The sequence below is a fragment of the Diplotaxodon limnothrissa genome, linkage group LG14 (assembly GCF_057381915.1).
Source record: "Diplotaxodon limnothrissa isolate DT_005_m linkage group LG14, D_limnothrissa_male_GT1.1, whole genome shotgun sequence".
NCBI classification, from domain to species: Eukaryota; Metazoa; Chordata; class Actinopteri; order Cichliformes; family Cichlidae; genus Diplotaxodon; species Diplotaxodon limnothrissa.
This window is the reverse complement of record NC_140609.1, coordinates 27,147,378-27,166,168: the sequence shown is the minus strand read 5'-3', so window position 1 is coordinate 27,166,168 and position 18,791 is coordinate 27,147,378. Positions and strand designations below refer to the sequence as shown.

Here is an 18,791-nt window from a genome sequence, read left to right as displayed (position 1 = left end):
GTGCAGACCAGCTCTGTCAGGTGGCCCTGTACATCCTCAAACTGAGCCTGAGCCTGGAGAGAGTTCCTGAACTGTGGAAGACTTCCTGTGTGGTTCCGGTGCCAAAAATCGCACACCTCAAGTAGTCCAACCACTTCAGGCCTGTTGCCTTGACTTCTCATCTGATGAAGACTATGGAATGGCTCATCCTGCACCACCTTCGGCCACTGGTGGGCTCAGTGATGGATCCCCTGCAGTTCGCCTACCGTTCTGGAATTGGGGTGGATGACGCTGTCATCTACCTGGTACACCGATCCCTCTCTCATCTAGAGCAGGCGGGGAGCACTGTGACGATCATGTTTTTTGACTTCTCCAGTGCTTTCAACACCATTCAACCTGCACTACTGAGAGGGAAGCTGGAGAGAGCCGGAGTAGGCAAACAGCTGACTGCATGGACCATCGACTACCTTACCAACAGACCACAGTATGTGAGGCTCCATGACTGTGCGTCCGAGGTGGCAATCTGCAGCACAGGAGCACCACAGGGCACGGTTCTCTCACCTTTCCTGTTCAGCCTTTACACTTCAGACTTCTGTTATAATTCGGATGATTGCCATCTACAGACGTTCTCAGATGATACAGCCATCATTGGATGCGTATCAGACGGGAATGATCAGGAATACAGGGGGGTCATCAGTGACTTTGTTGGCTGGTGTGAGACCAATGTACTCCAAAACAACGCCGGCAAGACAAAGGAGATGATCATAGACTTCAGGAGGAAGTCACCCACTACTACACCGGTGAACATCCAAGGGAAAGACATTGAGATAGTGGACTCTTATAAGTACCTGGGTGTTCACCTCAACAATAAACTGGACTGGACTACAAATACAGACATCCTGTATAAGAAGGGCCAGAGTCGACTCCACCTGCTGAGGAGACTGAGGTCCTTCGGAGTCTGCAGGACTCTGTTAACCCTTTAAAACCGGTGAGAGCGGGCACGCTCCGTTTTGTGCAACTACATTTAAATACTTGTAGAACTGCAACCACATAAGCTAGCGCAATAATTTTTTTGCATATGAAACCGGAGGAGTTGTACTTACATCTTATGCCATCAGCTTGTCCTAGGTAACGGTTTCCTTCCACATATGGCTTTGCAAAAACTGCATAAAAAGCACTTGCAGCAACCAAAACATAATATTCCAGAAACACGCTTTGCCGATCCGATCAGCTGTTCATAACACTTCCTACGTTACAATAGACATCAGCGTGAACTATCGCGTGTCCGCCATGACCTGCCCGAAACCGGAAGTGATGTCATTTTCGCGGAAATGTAGTTTTTTTTTTTTTACCATCAGGGCTTCATGAGCCTATACTGGTGTTTTTAAAAGATATGTTTGACTTTATGACTTTCTGTGTCGTTTCTGAGATGCTTAGAACTAAAATTGCACTGCTGGAAATAGATTATTTTGATGCATATGCTGCTTTTTTGAACAAAAAAGCAGCATATGCTATTTTGTATATTTTTTTTATGCACCAAAAAAAATATAGTGCAAATTTGCACTATAATATTTATTTTCGTTTTTCCTGTTTTGCTGTTTTTCAAAAATAAAACTATGAAGACACTCAAAATAAATTTTCTGTGGTGGGAAATTATTTTGTGCAACTTTTTTGTATTTACAGTTTTGAGGGATAAGCCTCTTAAATTTGTCTAACTAGAAATATATGTTTAAAAAAAACAAAAACGATTTTCAATTTTTTTGTAGTTTATTGCACTTTCTTGCAATTTTTGTAATTTCTATGCACTTAATGCCGACATATTATTAAAATTTGGGCTATAATGGTTGTATTGCAACTTGAAATGCTCCCAAAAATGGCACTACAGCATGTAAAAATATAATATAAGCTCTGGCGGACTTGGTAGGTCGTAAAGGGTTAAGGACATTCTATGACACTGTGGTAGCATCTGCCCTTTTCTATGCAGTGGCCTGCTGGGGGAGTGGATGCACGGACAGGGAAAGGAGCAGGATTGACAAACTGGTGTGGAGGTCTAGCTCCGTGCTGTTATGTCCCCTGGAGTCTGTGGAGGTGGTTGGCGAGAGGAGGATGTTAGTTAGTTAGCTGACATCCATCAGGAACAACCCACATCACCCACTGCATGAGTATATGAGTGGGCTGAGCAGCTCTTTTAGTCAGAGACTGAAACACCCTCGCTGCAGGAAGGAGCGCTTTCGCAGATCTTTCTTGTTTGAATAAGTAATTAAAATGCATCAAAAAGGAGAAGTAGTTTCTATAAAGACAGTATCAATTGGAGTGTATCCTGCTGACAGCTTCTTTCTATTCTGACAGGATGGTGACAAACTAATTATGTACAAATGATCAAATTAAAATCCCATTTTACCACATTCATTTTTCAGAGTGAATTTGGTGCCTTCTTCCCCATCATGTGTTTCTTTGTATTCTTCTCAGGTTTCATTAAGATTATATAACATTTGGGTATGAAGATGCAAATTAGCAGTCCAAAACTGGAAGCAAGTATAGCAAAAATTTCTACAGCAACACTGAACTTCCCAGGGGAGCTGACATATGCTGGGACAAATGTAATCCATACTGCACAGAATATCAGCATGCTGAAAGTGATAAATTTGGCTTCGTTGAAATTATCGGGTAGCTTTCGAGCTAAAAATGCAAAAATAAAACATAAAATAGCCAGAAGTCCTATATAACCAAGCACAGCCCAAAAGCCCACAACTGAGCCGAGGGCACACTCCAATGTGATCTTGTCTTTGATTTCCTTAAAATTCTTAAATGGAAAAGGAGGAGAAGTTGTTAGCCAGATGATACATATGTTAATTTGTATAAGAGTAAATGCTGTAACACAGAGTCTCTGCTGTGTCTGCCCAAACCATTTTTTAACATTACTACCTGGACGTGTAGCTCTGAAGGCCATTAAAACAACCATAGTTTTTCCCAGAAGACAAGAGATACAGAGGACAAAGGTGATGCCAAATGCTACATGTCGGAGCATACAGGACCAATCAGAGGGCTGACCAATGAAGGTCAGAGAACACAGAAAACACAGAATTAAGGAGAAGAGCAGCAGGAAGCTCAGTTCAGAGTTGTTTGCCCTGACAATAGGAGTTTTCCTATACTTGAAGAAAATAAGTATCACACCAATCGTCATGTGGGCCCCAAATATAGATGCTGCAGTCAGCAGTGCTCCCATAATTTCTTCATATGATAGAAACACTGCTTCCTTCTTTATACAAGCATCTCTTCTCTCATTTGACCAAAACTCAGGGAGACATCTCACACAGGTGACTGAATCTGGAAATTAATATTAAAACAGACGTTACTTTTACCCAGTACAGTTGTGTATGCCTCTGCCATGATATATTCTACTGGTGCTTTAGAATTAGAAGTTGAAAAACAACATTATTATTGAATGACTGCTACACTGTTTTGTGATTAAATGACGATTGACACAGCATTCATCAGAGATTGTGAATGTAGTATACTTTCCCCTAGAATTTTAAAGGAATATGCATATAATTTTAAAAAAAATCATGAGCATACACAGGCAGAAAGATACATAATTCTCCTGTTAGAAAATCAAACATGTCCCTTTTATCCTAACGATATCTATATCTATATATCTATATCTATCTATTTATATGTATATGTATATGCATGTGTATATATATATATATATATATATATATATATATGTGTACATATATATATATATATATATATATATATGTACATATATATATATATATATATGCCTCCAAAGCAGCTGGATAGCGTAGTGGTTAGACTACACGCCTTTGGAACAGAGGATCGCAAGTTCGATTCCTGCCTGGGGCGTCTGTATCCAGTAAGGGTCCTAAGGCTAGACCCCCTATGCTAAGCAAGCCTACCGCAGACATGAGCGAGACAGATAAATATGAAGGCATGCCGGCTCGGACGTCGCCCGGATCAACAAGGTCCGCGTCAGGTGTTGAGGAACCAGGGCACCCTGACGAAAAGTGGGCTACTGGAACAAGAAGGCATCGGTGGGCAAGGGACGAAAACAGGGCGTTGTTGGAATGCTACTACGCAAGTAACCCCGGCGGAAGGGGCTACATGAATAGGATGAGGGACCTATGGATTCTTCGATACCCAACATCCACAATGACGGCGAAACAACTAGTAGCTCAGTGTTCCAACATTCGAAAGAAGGGACTGCTCTCACAGCTAGAGATTGACGAGGTACAACACAAATGCTACGGCAAGGAGGAGTCAGGACGCCAGGTCAGGGGGGAGATATCATCACCCCCACCCGAGATTGGGTACATAGCCCCAAGTGCGATAGGAGAAGGATCGTTGAGTGCGAGAGGAACTGACCTGAAAAATAGGATCATGGCCAAGCTTGAAACCTGGATCCCCCGTAGCCGGTTACCAAGATTACGTGAAGTGCCCTCAGAAGGTCTGCTAGATGATGTTAATGCAGCACTACGGGCAATACCTACAACCACGATTACCGACACTAACAAGCTGATCTACAATACGGCATCAGTGAGATGCTTGGCTACAAGTTGAACAGCCACAAGGGGCAGTACCCTCCATGGAGAAGGAGGCTAGAGGGCAAGATCAAAGTAGCACGGAGGGAGGTTAGCCAACTAACGGAGTTGCAGAAAGGTGCGACAAATAAGGTGCCTAAGAAATACAGCAAGCTGTCCATACCTGAGGCCTTGGAAACTGCCAAGCAAAGACTCACAGCCTTGGCCAGCCGCTTGAGGAGGTACACCAGAGAGATAGAAGGCAGGAGAATAAACCAGCTGTTCTCCACAGAACCAGCAAAGGTGTACTCTCAGTGGCAAGGGAACAATAAGAGAACAGCACCACCAAGGCTGGAGACGGAGCAATACTGGAAGAGCATATGGGAGAAGGATGCAACCCATAACGGCAATGCTCAGTGGCTAGTGGATCTGAGGGCAGACCACAGCGACCTCCCTGAACAGGGTCCAGTAACCATCACAGTGGCAGATATCCAAGAAAGGGTCTCCAGTATGAAGAGTTGGACAGCACCAGGGCCCGACATGGTTCACGCCTACTGGCTGAAGAAGCTGACTGCACTCCACGAGCGTCTGGCAGCACAAATGAACCAGCTGCTAGTTAACGAGAGACACCCGGAATGGCTAACTGAAGGCCGGACGGTCCTGATCCCCAAGGACCCCAAGAAGGGACCGGTCCCCTCCAACTACCGACCAATAACCTGCCTCAGTACTACATGGAAGCTCCTGTCAGGCATCATATCGGCTAAGATGAACAGGCACATGGGTCAATACATGAGCGGGACACAGAAAGGAATTGGCAAGAATACCAGAGGCGCAAAACACCAGCTACTGGTAGACAGAACAATCAGCCGAGACTGCAAGACCAGACTGACCAACCTGTGCACTGCCTGGATTGATTACAAGAAGGCCTATGACTCAATGCCCCACAGCTGGATACTGGAATGCCTAGAATTGTACAAGATCAATGGGACCCTAAGAGCCTTCATCAGGAACTCAATGGGGATGTGGCGTACAACACTAGAGGCCAACTCCAAGCCCATAGCACAAGTTACCATCAAGTGCGGGATCTACCAAGGAGATGCTCTGTCCCCACTGCTGTTCTGCATAGGCCTGAACCCCCTCAGTGAGATCATTAACAAGACTGGCTACGGATACCGACTACGGAACGGAGCAGTTGTCAGCCACCTCCTGTACATGGATGACATCAAGCTGTATGCCAAGAGTGAACGAGACATCGATTCACTGATCCACACTACCAGGCTATACAGCAATGACATTGGAATGTCGTTCGGACTGGAGAAGTGTAGTCGGATGGTAACAAAGAGAGGGAAGGTAGTCAGAACTGAGGGGATTGAACTACCAGAAGGCAACATTGCAGACATAGAGGACAGTTACAAGTACCTGGGGATCCCGCAGGCAAATGGGAACCATGAAGAGGCCGCTAGAAAGGCTGCAACCACCAAGTACCTGCAGAGGGTCAGGCAAGTCCTGAGGAGTCAGCTGAATGGTAAGAACAAGATCCGGGCCATCAACACATACGCCCTGCCCGTGATCAGGTACCCTGCTGGGGTAATAGGCTGGCCAAAGGAGGAGATAGAAGCCACTGACATAAAGACAAGAAAGCTCCTGACCATGCATGGAGGGTTTCACCCCAAGTCCAGCACCCTGAGGCTGTACGCTAAGCGGAAGGAAGGGGGCCGGGGACTGGTGAGTGTCAGCACCACAGTCCAGGATGAGACAAGGAACATCCAAGAATACATTGGGAAGATGGCCCCAACTGACCGAGTGCTCAGTGAATACCTCAGGCAGCAGAAACCCAAGAAAGAGGAGGGAGACGAGGAACCATCATGGAAGGACAGGCCCCTGCACGGTATGTACCACCGGCAGATAGAGGAGGTGGCTGATATCCAGAAATCCTACCAGTGGCTGGACAAAGCTGGACTGAAAGACAGCACAGAGGCACTAATCATGGCAGCACAAGAACAAGCTCTGAGCACAAGATCCATAGAGGCTGGGGTCTATCACACCAGGCAAGACCCCAGGTGCAGGCTGTGTAAAGATGCCCCAGAGACAATCCAGCACATAACAGCAGGGTGCAAGATGCTAGCAGGCAAGGCATACATGGAACGCCATAACCAAGTGGCCGGCATAGTGTACAGGAACATCTGTGCCGAGTATAACCTGGAAGTCCCGAGGTCAAAATGGGAGATGCCCCCAAGGGTGGTGGAGAATGACCGAGCTAAGATCCTGTGGGACTTCCAGATACAGACGGACAAAATGGTGGTGGCTAACCAACCGGACATAGTGGTGGTAGACAAACAGAAGAAGACGGCTGTAGTGATCGATGTAGCGGTTCCGAATGACAGCAATATCAGGAAGAAGGAACACGAGAAGCTGGAGAAATACCAAGGGCTCAGAGAAGAGCTGGAGAGGATGTGGAGGGTGAAGGTAACGGTGGTCCCCGTGGTAATCGGAGCACTAGGTGCGGTGACTCCCAAGCTAGGCGAGTGGCTCCAGCAGATCCCGGGAATAACATCGGAGATCTCTGTCCAGAAGAGCGCAGTCCTGGGAACAGCTAAGATACTGCGCAGGACCCTCAAGCTCCCAGGCCTCTGGTAGAGGACCCGAGCTTGAAGGATAAACCGCCCGCAGGGGCGTGCTGGGTGTTTTATACATATATATATATATGTACATATATATATATATATGTACATATATATATATATCCCCAAGAAAGAGGAGGAACCATCATGAAGAATAGGCCTCTGCACAGTATGTATGCTGGCAGACAGAGGAAGTGGCTGACATCCAGAAATCCTACCAGTGCCTCGAAAAAGCTGAAAGACAGTACAGAGGCACTAATCATGACAGCAGAGGAAAAAGCTCTGAGCACAGGATCCATAGAAGCTGGGGTCTGTCACACCAGACAAGACCCCAGGAGCAAGCTGTGTAAAGATGCCCCTGAGACAATCCAGCACATAACTGCAGGATGCATGTTGCTAGCTGGCAGGGCATACATGGAACGCAATAACCAAGTGGCTGGCATAATATACAGAATCATCTGTGCCGAGTATGGTCCGCAAGTCCCAAGGTCAAATTGGGAGAAACCCCCTCGAGAATGATCGAGTTAAGATTCTGTGTGGCTTTTTGGTAGGACTTGACAAAGAAGTGCAGGAGACAGATGCTGTCCAGTGTAGCAAGTGATTTATTCACCATTTTGTGACCAACCAATATTTACAAAAATAAATAAAAAACTCAACTCCAAAATTAACTCAGTTCAAATAAACATAACTAAACTTAAATCAACGGAAATTAAGGTCAAACTGCACACAGCTACACTGCCCTGGTCCTTCCTTCCTTAACACCTGCTTTCATCTGCTTAAATAGTCCATTCACCCCTGGACTATTCCATTAGGGTAGGTATGGCAAACATTTCTATACTCAAACCTGTACTACTACTTATCCTAGCAATAAAACTCTAAGGTATAGTCACTACATCCATCCATCCCTTTGCTTCCGCTTATCCTTTTCAGGGTCGCGGGGGGGCTGGAGCCTATCCCAGCTGTCATAGGGCGAGAGGCGGGTACACCGTGGACAGGTCGCCAGTCTGTCGCAGGGCCAACACACAGGGACAGACAACCATCCGCACTCACATTCACACCTAGTGGCTATTTGGATTATCCTATTAACCTATCCCCACAAGTTGCATGTCTTTGGATGGTGGGAGGAAGCCGGAGTACCCGGAGGGAACCCACGCAAACACGGGGAGAACATGCAAACTCCACACAAAATGACCCCGGCTTGATGGTAGAATTGACCTTCTTGCTGTGCGGCATAGTCAATACATATGAAAACAAATCCATTTCTCTACTAACACTCTAAAAATCAGCTTTATTAAATTACAAAGAGTCTCCTCCTTCTTCACCTGGTCTCTTCCTGTGACCTCAGATTAACCAGGAAACTAAGCTACATTTCCTCCTTTTGTTCCTGGAACACAGGTAGGTAAGGTGGGTTCAAACAAAACCAATTAACAGTTGAAATAAATAACATGTTAACTTAACAAACTTGTCAGAATTGAGTTAAACCAAGATGTTGCACAATCTGTAAAAGTGCAAAACATAAACAAACCCAGGATAGTAGATGTTTGCTTATTGCAGACTACATATGAGATATGGCTAAATCAAAACAAGAATGTTAACTAAAAATATGGACAAATGGTGTTCTCACCACTTTGTCACAGGCTTTCAGATACAGATGGACAAAATGGAGATGGCTAACCAACCGGACATAGTGGTGGTAAACAAACAGAAGACAACAGCCGTAGTGATAGATGTAGCGGTTCCCAATGACAGCAACATCAGAAATAAGGAACACAAGAAGCTTGAGAAATACCAAGGGCTCAGAAAAGAGCTCAAGAAGACGTGAAGGGTGAAGGTAACAGTGGTCCCAGTGGTAATCGGAGTGCTAGGTGCAATGACTCCCAAGCTAGGTGAGTGGCTCCAGCAGATACCAGGAACAACATCTGAGATCTCTGTCCAGAAGAGCGCAGTCCTAGGAACAGCAAATATACTGCACAGGACCCACAAGTTCCCAAACCTCTGGTAAAGGACCTGAACTTGAAGGACAGACCACCCACAGGGGCAAGAGGGAGTTTGTTGAAATATATATGTATACTCTTCTAAGGTAGCACGTTTTATTACAGCTCAGTACTTAAATAGTAATAGTCAGGTAACAAGGCAGAAACAAAGTAGTAATGCAGTTATCGGCCCCTCTGGTGTTGGCCAGAGGGGCCGATGGCGCGATATGGCAGCCTCGTTTCTGTCAGTCTGCCCCAGGGCAGCTGTGACTACAACTGTAGCTTGCCTCCACCAGTGTATGAATGTGAGAGTGAATGAATAGCGGCATTGTAAAGCGCTTTGGGTGCCTAGAAAAGCGCTATATAAATCCAATCCATTATTATTATTATTATTATTATTAGTTAAGTTGCGCCTTAGGGTCGGGGAACGGGTCCTGACTGTCATCTGCGCTGATGCGCCGAGTGGCAGTTCAGAGTACCCAGCCTTCTTAGAGTCCCTGGGGGGGGGGGGGGGGGGGGGGGGTGCTGGAGGGTGCTCCACCTGGAGACTCTGTTGTCCTGCTGGGAGACTTCAATGCTCACGTGGGTAACGACAGCGAGACCTGGAGGGGCGTGATTGGGAGGAACGGCCTCCCTGATCTGAACCCGAGCGGTGCTCTGTTATTGGACTTCTGTGCTAACCACAGTTTGGCCATAACGAACACCCTGTTCGAACATAAGAGTGTCCATAAGTGCACGTGGCACCAGGACGCTCTAGGCCGTAGGTCGATGATCGATTTTGTATCAGCAGACCTGCGACCATATGTTCTGGACACTCGGGTAAAGAGAGGGGCTGAGCTGTCAACTGATCACCACCTGGTGGTGAGTTGGATCAGGTGGCGGGGGAGGACGCTGGACAGACCTGGTGCACCTAAACGCGTAGTGAGGGTGTGCTGGGAACGTCTAGCAGAGGCCCCAGTCCGCGAGATCTTCAACGCACACCTCCGGCAGAGCTTCAACAGCATTCCGAGGGAGACCGGGGACATTGAGTCCGAATGGACCATGTTCAGCGTCTCCATTGCCGAAGCTGCTGCATTGAGCTGCGGCCGCAAGGTGGTGGGTGCCTGCCGTGGTGGTAATCCCCGAACCAAATGGTGGACACCAGAGGTGAAGGGAGCCACCAGGCTGAAGAAGGAGTCCTATCGGGCTTGGTTAGCCTGTGGGACTCCGGAGGCAGCCGACAGGTATCGACAGGCCAAGCGGAATGCGGCTCGGGCAGTGGCTGAAGCAAAAACTCGGGTGTGGGAGGAGTTCGGAGAGGCCATGGAAAAAGACTTTCGGACTGCCTCGAAGAGATTCTGGCAAACCGTCAGACATCTCAGGAGGGGAAAGCGGTGCTCTACCTGCACTGTGTATAGTGCTGGCGGAGCGCTGCTGACGTCGACTGAGAAAATTGTCAGGCGGTGGAAGGAATACTTCGAGGACCTCCTTAATCCCACTGACACGTCTTCCGAGGAGGAAGCAGAGTCTGGGGATGAGGGGAATGACCCGCCAATTTCCGGGGGCGAGGTCACTGAGGCAGTTAAACAACTCCTTGGTGGCAGACCCCCTGGTGTTGATGAGGTCCGCCCCGAGTTCCTGAAGGCTCTGGACGTTGTAGGGCTGTCCTGGTTGACACGCCTCTGCAATGTTGCGTGGAGATCAGGGGCAGTACCTGTGGACTGGCAGACCGGGGTGGTGGTCCCTATCTTTAAGAAAGGGGACCGGAGGGTGTGTTCCAACTACAGGGGGATCACACTCCTCAGCCTGCCTGGGAAAGTCTATGCCAGGGTGCTGGAAAGGAGAGTTCGTCCGTTAGTCGAACCTCGGATACAGGAGGAACAATGCGGTTTTCGTCCTGGTCGCGGAACACTGGACCAGCTCTTTATCCTCTCCAGGATACTTGAGGGTGCATGGGAGTTTGCCCAACCAGTCTACATGTGTTTTGTGGACTTGGAGAAGGCATTCGACCGTGTCCCTCGGGGTGTCCTGTGGGAGGTGTTGCGGGAATATGGGGTGTCTGGCCCATTGCTACGGGCCATTCGATCCCTATACAACCGTTGCTAGAGCTTGGTTCGCATTGCCGGCAATAAGTCGGACTCGTTCCCGGTGGGTGATGGGCTTCGCCAGGGCTGCCCTTTGTCTCCGGTTCTGTTCATAATTTTTATGGACAGGATTTCTAGGCGCAGCCAAGTGGCGGAGGGCTTTCGCTTTGGTGGCCTCAGAATCTCATCTCTGATTTTTGCAGATGATGTGGTTCTGTTGGCTTCATTGGGTGAAGGCCTCCAGCTCGCACTGGAACGGTTCGCAGCCGAGTGTGAAGCAGCGGGAATGAGGATCAGCACCTCCAAATCCGAGGCCATGGTTCTCAGCCGGAAAAGGGTGGAGTGCCCACTCCGGGTCGGGGATGAGTTCCTGCCCCAAGTGGAGGAGTTCAAGTATCTCGGGGTCTTGTTCGCGAGTGATGGGAGAAGGGAGCCGGAGATCGACAGACGGATTGGGGCTGCAGCTGCAGTAATGCGGACGTTGCACCGGTCCGTCGTGGTGAAGAGGGAGCTGAGTGTAAAAGCGAAGCTCTCAATTTACCGGTCGATCTACGTCCCTACCCTCACCTATGGCCACGAGCTGTGGGTAGTGACCGAAAGAACGAGATCGCGGATACAAGCGGCAGAAATGAGCTTCCTCCGAAGGGTGGCTGGCCTCTCCCTTAGAGATAGGGTGAGAAGTTCGGCCATCCGGGAGGGGCTCAGAGTAGAGCAGCTGCTGCTCCACATCGAAAGGAGCCAGCTGAGGTGGTTCGGGCATCTGACAAGGATGCCCCCTGGGCGCCTCCTGGGTGAGGTGTTCCAGGCATGTCCCACCGGGAGGAGGCCCCGGGGCAGACCCAGGACACGCTGGAGAGATTATATCTCTCGGCTGGCCTGGGAACGCCTTGGTATTCCCCCGGACAAGCTGGAGGAGGTGGCTGGGGAGAGGGAGGTCTGGGCCTCTTTGCTTAGGCTGCTGCCCCCGCGACCCGACCCCGGACAAAGCGGATGACGATGGATGGATGGATGGATTAGTTAAGTTATTACCATGCTATTACCAAAGTAATAACCACTTAATAACCAAGTAATATTATGGTAGCAACATTTGTAACAGGAAAGGAATATTATGCTGACATTTATGTTAATGCATAATAAGCACCCAAAAACTAAGTTTAATACTGTAGAAATACAGCTCGGTAAAAGAGTGGTAATAGTAGGGTAAAAAATGCAGTTTTCAAGTAATAACTACTGAATTACCACTGGTGGTTTCTGTGTAATAAGCAGGAAACAGAACTGCAAAATGCAAATCTGCCTCTCTATTTAATAACATATTAATCAACTATTAAAGCAGACGTAAGAACGTTGTGATTACCTGGAAACACCTGTGGTAGTTTTTCTGTTATAAGCATAAATAGAAACAACCTACAAAGAGCTGGCTGCCAGTAGGTGGCAGACTGCTGTCTACTGGGAATCTGTCATTTGTATTTTAGCCCTGGATAAAAACAAAGAAGAAGTAGTGTGTCTTTTTGGCTTGCTTCTTGGAGCGATGCTTGCACAAAACAATGGATTATAACAGTATATTGGACAAACGGGAGAACATAGATGGCATCTTATTTTTGTGTACTGGACATTTTAAAAATTAGTTCCACTTCCTTTCCTACCTGAAATATTTTTACGATACTATGCATTGTCATCCATATTTAAACTATGCTGTGAAAGAGGGTCCTTTACACTTCTATGCACACCTAATATATTCATATGTATTATTCTTTTAAGCTTAATTATTAGTATTTTACCTAAGTTTTTTCACTTCATTACAGACTTCCTGGTTCTTGTTTCATTCAGTTATAATGATCATGGAATTCAATTCCTGCTTATTAACCCTTTAAGACCTATCATAGAACCAAGTCCGCCAGAGCTTATATCATATTTTTACATGCTGTGGAGCCATTTTTGGGAGCATTTCAAGTTGCTATACATCAATACAACCATTATAGCCCAGATTTTAATAATATGTATTCATTAAGTGCATAGTAATTACATAAATTGCAAAAAAGTGCAATAAACTACAAAAAAATTGAAAATCGTTTTTGCTTTTTTAACATATATTTGTAGTTAGAGAAATTTAAGAGGCTTATCCCTCAAAACTGTAAATACAAAAAAGTTGCACAAAATAGTTTCCCACCACAGGAAATTTATTTTGAGTGTCTTCATAGTTGTATTTTTGAAATACACCAATTTTTATACACTGCAGGAAAAACGAAAATAAATATTATACTGCAAATTTGCAAAAAAGCAGCATATGCATCAAAATAAACTATTTCCAGCAGTGCAATATGAGTCCTAAGCATCCCAGAAACGACACAGAAAGTCATAAAGTCAAAGATAACTTTTAAAAAGACGAGTATAGGCCCTGAGGCCCTGATAGTAAAAAAGACTACATTTCCGCGAAAATGACGTCACTTCCGGTTTCGGGCAGGTAATGGCGGAAATGCAAAAGTTCGCGCTGACGTCTATTCCAACGTAGGAAGTGTTATGACCAGCTGATTGGATCGGTAAAGCGTGTTTCTGGAATATTATGTTTTTGTTCCTGCAAGCGCTTTTTATGCAGTTTTTGCAAAGCTTTATGTGGAAGGAAACCGTGACCTAGGACAAGCTGATGGCATAAGATGTAAGTACAACTCCTCCGGTTTCATATGCAAAAAAAATTTTTTGCGCTAGCTTACGTGGTTGCAGTGCTACCGGGATTTAAAAATAGTTACGCAAAACAGAGCGTGCCCGCTCCGATCGGCTGTAAAGGGTTAAGCAGAAAATGCCAAAGGTGTTTCCTGGTGGTCATCACTACTTTTTAAGTTTGGTTATTAATTTGTTATTAAACAAAAATGGGCAGTTTTGCAGCGCTGCTTCCTGCTTATTACACAGACTCTTTGACAAGTAATTGAGTGGTAATAACTTAGAAATTACCACATTATTACATATTTGTTTCTGCCTTGTTTCCCTAGTCCAATAACATTAATGTTAGTTTAATATTTCTTAACTATAACCACTGTTGCTACCATGATATTACTTTGATGTTGAAAGGTTATCACTTTATAAACAAGCTGTAATAGAATGTGCAGGCATACAGACTAACCTGAGGCAGTGAGTTAAATATTTTCAAATATTTTAATCAGGCATTCTAGATGGAGATTATCTCTGCATAAAAGCATTAATCAAAATCATTAAATAGTTCTCATATGGCCTTCCTACATATATAACTTTGCTTTGCAACACACCAAAATTAAATGAAATATCACCACACCGGTAACGTTGCTGATTTCTCCTTCTGCACATCTTATACAGTCATAGCAGCAAACAGGCCTTCCTTTCTGGAGAACCTTACGTGTTCCTGGGGGACATTTCTCACTGCAAACTGACACAGGCACCTGCATGATCAAGAACGTTTAACTGTCTATAGACATTGAGAAAAAAAATGTCTCTGTGATGTTCTTTGTTAAAAAACAAATAAATAAAACTCTTAATGTTGAAGCATCAAAACCAAAATAAACAAAGTATGTACATATGTATAAAATTAAAAAATAGAACAAAAACATAAAAACAATGAAATTGTACGATAGCTTACCTGCTTTGAGTTTCTTGCCCAAATTAAAGACTTGTTTTGCAGATTTAGCTGTTTTTCTTGAACTAATGATGGATTATACAGACCAACTGTTACAAACTCCACAACACTGTTTTCTCTTGACTGCCAGTTTATAATGTCATACTTTGCTGCTGGATCTCCATTCTCATCAAAGTGAACCTCATCTCCTTCCTTAGTTGTGAAATGGATCTTTCGTATGTGTTGCAGAACCTAAGAAATATGTTATGACTCAATTTATTGCGTGACAAAGATTTTGCACACCTACTGACTGAAAAATATACAGAAGAACTGCAAAATGAAGTTCTTGAAAATATTTTTAACTAAAATATCTTTTTAATAATGTATCTTAATGTGAACATTGTAATGTAAATTAGTAAAAAGCTCACCGTGAGTGGGTCTAGCTGCACATTTTTGTTACATGTTTTATTACAGCTGAGGATATTGTGAAGTGCATGGGCCACTGCATACACTCCTTTGTAGACATTGTTAAAGAGAGGCATGAGAGACATGTCAATGAAGCTATTTTGAACTCCAGTTACATCTTCATGCCCAGTACACTCTTTCTGAATGTCTGCTGATGACGCTGACTGCCTAAACCTACAGTTAAATAATGTCTCCCAGAACTCAATAAACAGTTCATTGTTTGATGAATTGAGTGGCTTCTCATTCAGTATGAACTCTCTCAGGCCAGTGACATGTACTTTAGGAATGGAAAGACCTATGGCACCATCCAGTATGTGATGTGTGTCCATTTCTGCAGTTCGTGAATCAAATATCCAAGTCTCACTGCCTATCCACTGATACCCAGACAAGTTATGGTATGAAAACTCAGGTAGCAGCACATTCAAATCTGCACGGGTAAGGAATGTAACAATCACCTTGGAGGTTGAAGCCTTTATAATGTCAATTATCCTTTGTATCTTGGCAGATGGATCTGTTCTAAAGAAAGGTACAGAATACTCCAGACAGATGCCCAGCTGCTGTGCAGTTTCAGTGAATGTGGCCATGCCATTATTTCCATAATCATCATTGGATCTGATAGCTCCAACCCAAGTCCATCCAAAATACTTGACCAAATGGGCCAGGGCTCTGCTCTGGTAGTAGTCACTGGGTATTGTTCTGAGGAAGGATGGGTACTTGGTTTTGTCACTGAGACAAGCACATGTAGCAAAGTAGCTGATCTAGAATAAAAAATGAAAAACTTATAAATGAAAAAGACACAAGATGAAAAAAATGAAGCTGTTAAAAATAAAATATTTGAATTTTTTTTTTAACAGCTGTGATGCATATGCATAGATACAAAAATAGCAATTCTACTCAGTACAGGTACATAAAATGTACCAGGCAAAGCTTTGATCTAAGAAAACAAAATATTTTTAAAAGTATTCAAAGATTTAAAAAAAAATTAGATATGTAAAATACCCACCACTGGTATAAAAAAAGGTCCGATGACAGTAGCTACTGCTATGCTTTTAGAAGAAGAGGTCGCTCCTATAATGGCCTGCACATGTGCAGGTCTGGTGCACGTTGTCTTTGACGGTACAGACACAATTTCATTACCATTAGCTAAAGCCAGGGTAGCTCCAATGCTTCTGGTATCAGGTCCACAAATGTCATAGATTTTATAGCCCACAGAGATTCCTGGCAGTAGGTCTGTGCTGTTATTAATTTCCTCAATGGCAAAAAGCATAGCCTGGGCAAACTGCAAATCTCTGAAATTTAAACTTAATTGAGACAAACAATTATGAATAATTGTGTTCCTTAAAACAGACACAAATATTTATGGATAAATGTTTAAATAGAAACAAAAGCATTTCTCATGAAAACATTTAAGATAAGATATGATAAGATAACATTTATTAGTCCCACACATGGGAAATTTGTTTTGTTACAGCAGAAAGTGGACAGTGAAAAGTTACATAGAAAAATTAGAAAAACCCCTAATGAAAGGAATTTAAACGACTGAAAAAATCAAAATAAATTTTATTATACTTTTGATTCCTAACAGATTTCGTAAATGTAAATGGATTTGTATCTTGTCATTTACCTGGTACATTGTAGTCGCAGAGGTTTGATCATGTAGGTATCTGTTCTGTCTTTCCAGCCTGTGTGAAAAGAAAACACCCCACCCAGTATAATTTCTCCATCTTTAAATAGCAGCAGGTTCTCAGGATCTCCTCTACGCCTGCACACTGGCTCCTCAGCAGAAGAGGCAGATGCCACTAACAGCAGTTGCAGAAGTGCCCATCCCTTTTCTGGCCATCTTTGTGTTGATGTCATTTCTTGAGCTAAACCCTTAGTAGCATTAAAGTACTGTAATGACGATGAAATACTTAGACTGGTATTTATACCTTTCGGTGCAGCATAAATAAAAATCGAATTGAGACAGTTAATTCCCAGTAGATGTACAAATTCAGCAAAATGAGGGACAAGCCCAACTTTGCCATTTAATGTAGTTTCATATATGTAAAATAAGGATATACACAGGTTTATTTAAATATGAATTAACAATGCAAATCACAATTCATTACAAATGAATATGTAGAAAAAAAATTATTTTTCCAAAACAGTACTTTTATGGAGTATATTTTTACAGCACTCTTAGAGTTTTATGAAACAAGTTACAGTCATCCATTCACTTCCACTTTCACATCTGTGATGCATAGATGTGATATTAAGATCTGTCATCAGTATGATACTAATTTCATTCTGAAGTTTACATGACATGCTGAAGAAAATTTACACCATTGAACCCTCCTCTCAGAAACTGTAGTGGATTTAACAATGTCTTTGAAGTGTGGTTTAAGAAAAAGTGATTTTACATCATGTGTAGCGCCATCTTGTATCAGTACAGAACCTGATTGTTTCGTGTTACATCTTTTACTAGATGCACTGAAATGGGGTAATCCACCTGTGGGCCGTAATGTTTGGGTTTGTAGATCACTTTGCAAATGACAGTTGTGTGGATAAGTACTTGCTTGAGTCAGTTGCATAGGTGGTTCAACAGACCCACAAGTTGAAGCTGACACTGTCCCCTCTGTGTTGTTGAGTCATGATGTGGAAAAACCAAGCGTTGCAATCAGCTGGCAGTGCAATATCCTTTTTCAATGAGTACCAAGCACTTCCAACCAGTTTACACCAGTTTGCAACCAGTGTGGGGGGTCAGTACTCAAGAACAATAATGTATTACACATTATGTGTTACATTTAAGTAAAACAGTATGTTATATACTCTTAGCCTAAAGTTATTTGTTATGTTACTCAATACTTTCTGGTAACTTTGTAAAATGACCGGTTATGTTGTTTAGATGAGCTGCATTTTATCACATAAAATATTGCTGATTGTATCCAACGGGCATCTGCTCTGCCAGCTTGTTCTGTATACTGACCCAGCGAAGAGAAATCAAATCTGGCTTTAGCCTGTTGGTCCAGTGAACCACTGGTTCTACTTAGATGACAGATTCCATTCAGCATCAGCAACAACGTACCAGATGTGAGATGAAGAACAAACACAGCACAAAGGCAAGAGTACATGATCAGCAGTTTAGAGGTATTTTAGACATTCAACACCAACAGATTTTTTTTATTAACTGTAATTTTTGTTTACACTAAAAACTCATGTTCTAAAATACCATATATTATATTCTGTTGTAATTCTATACGAAAGAAGAGCTTGACTGTTATTGCTGTTACCAATATATTAAGAGAATAAAGGTAAACTTTCCTGATTTCATTTGCTCTGTATCTGTGTCTAGCTGCTCTTTGAGAATCATGCATGAAACTGAGGTAAGTGACGGAAGTGACGGACAAGGTAAGCGACCCATGTTGTAGGTGACGTCAGACGCCGGAGATTTTGGCGGAGAAAAAGCAAATGGTAGCATAGAGTTTAACAAAGGTTTTTCAAGCTTCAGTATTACCAAATATACTAATCAACTGTCATATAACTAACAACATCTGTTTTATCATCTCTAACACCCTGGAGGACAACGG

The 18,791-nt window shown here is 43.9% G+C and overlaps 1 protein-coding gene across 1 annotated transcript; it reads right to left on the bottom strand.

Moving 5' to 3' along the window:
• Positions 1 to 2,392: 2,392 nt before the first annotated feature.
• Positions 2,393 to 17,040, bottom strand: LOC146618987 (extracellular calcium-sensing receptor-like). The gene is made up of 6 exons (XM_085370069.1): positions 16,850 to 17,040; positions 16,229 to 16,526; positions 15,189 to 15,983; positions 14,785 to 15,012; positions 14,464 to 14,587; positions 2,393 to 3,306 (listed from the first exon to the last, which is right to left on the bottom strand). The coding sequence occupies exons 1-6, from the start codon at positions 16,879 to 16,881 to the stop codon at positions 2,393 to 2,395; spliced, it is 2,391 nt and encodes a 796-aa protein (XP_085226195.1). The 5' UTR covers positions 16,882 to 17,040.
• Between the last annotated feature and the right edge of the window lie 1,751 nt (positions 17,041 to 18,791).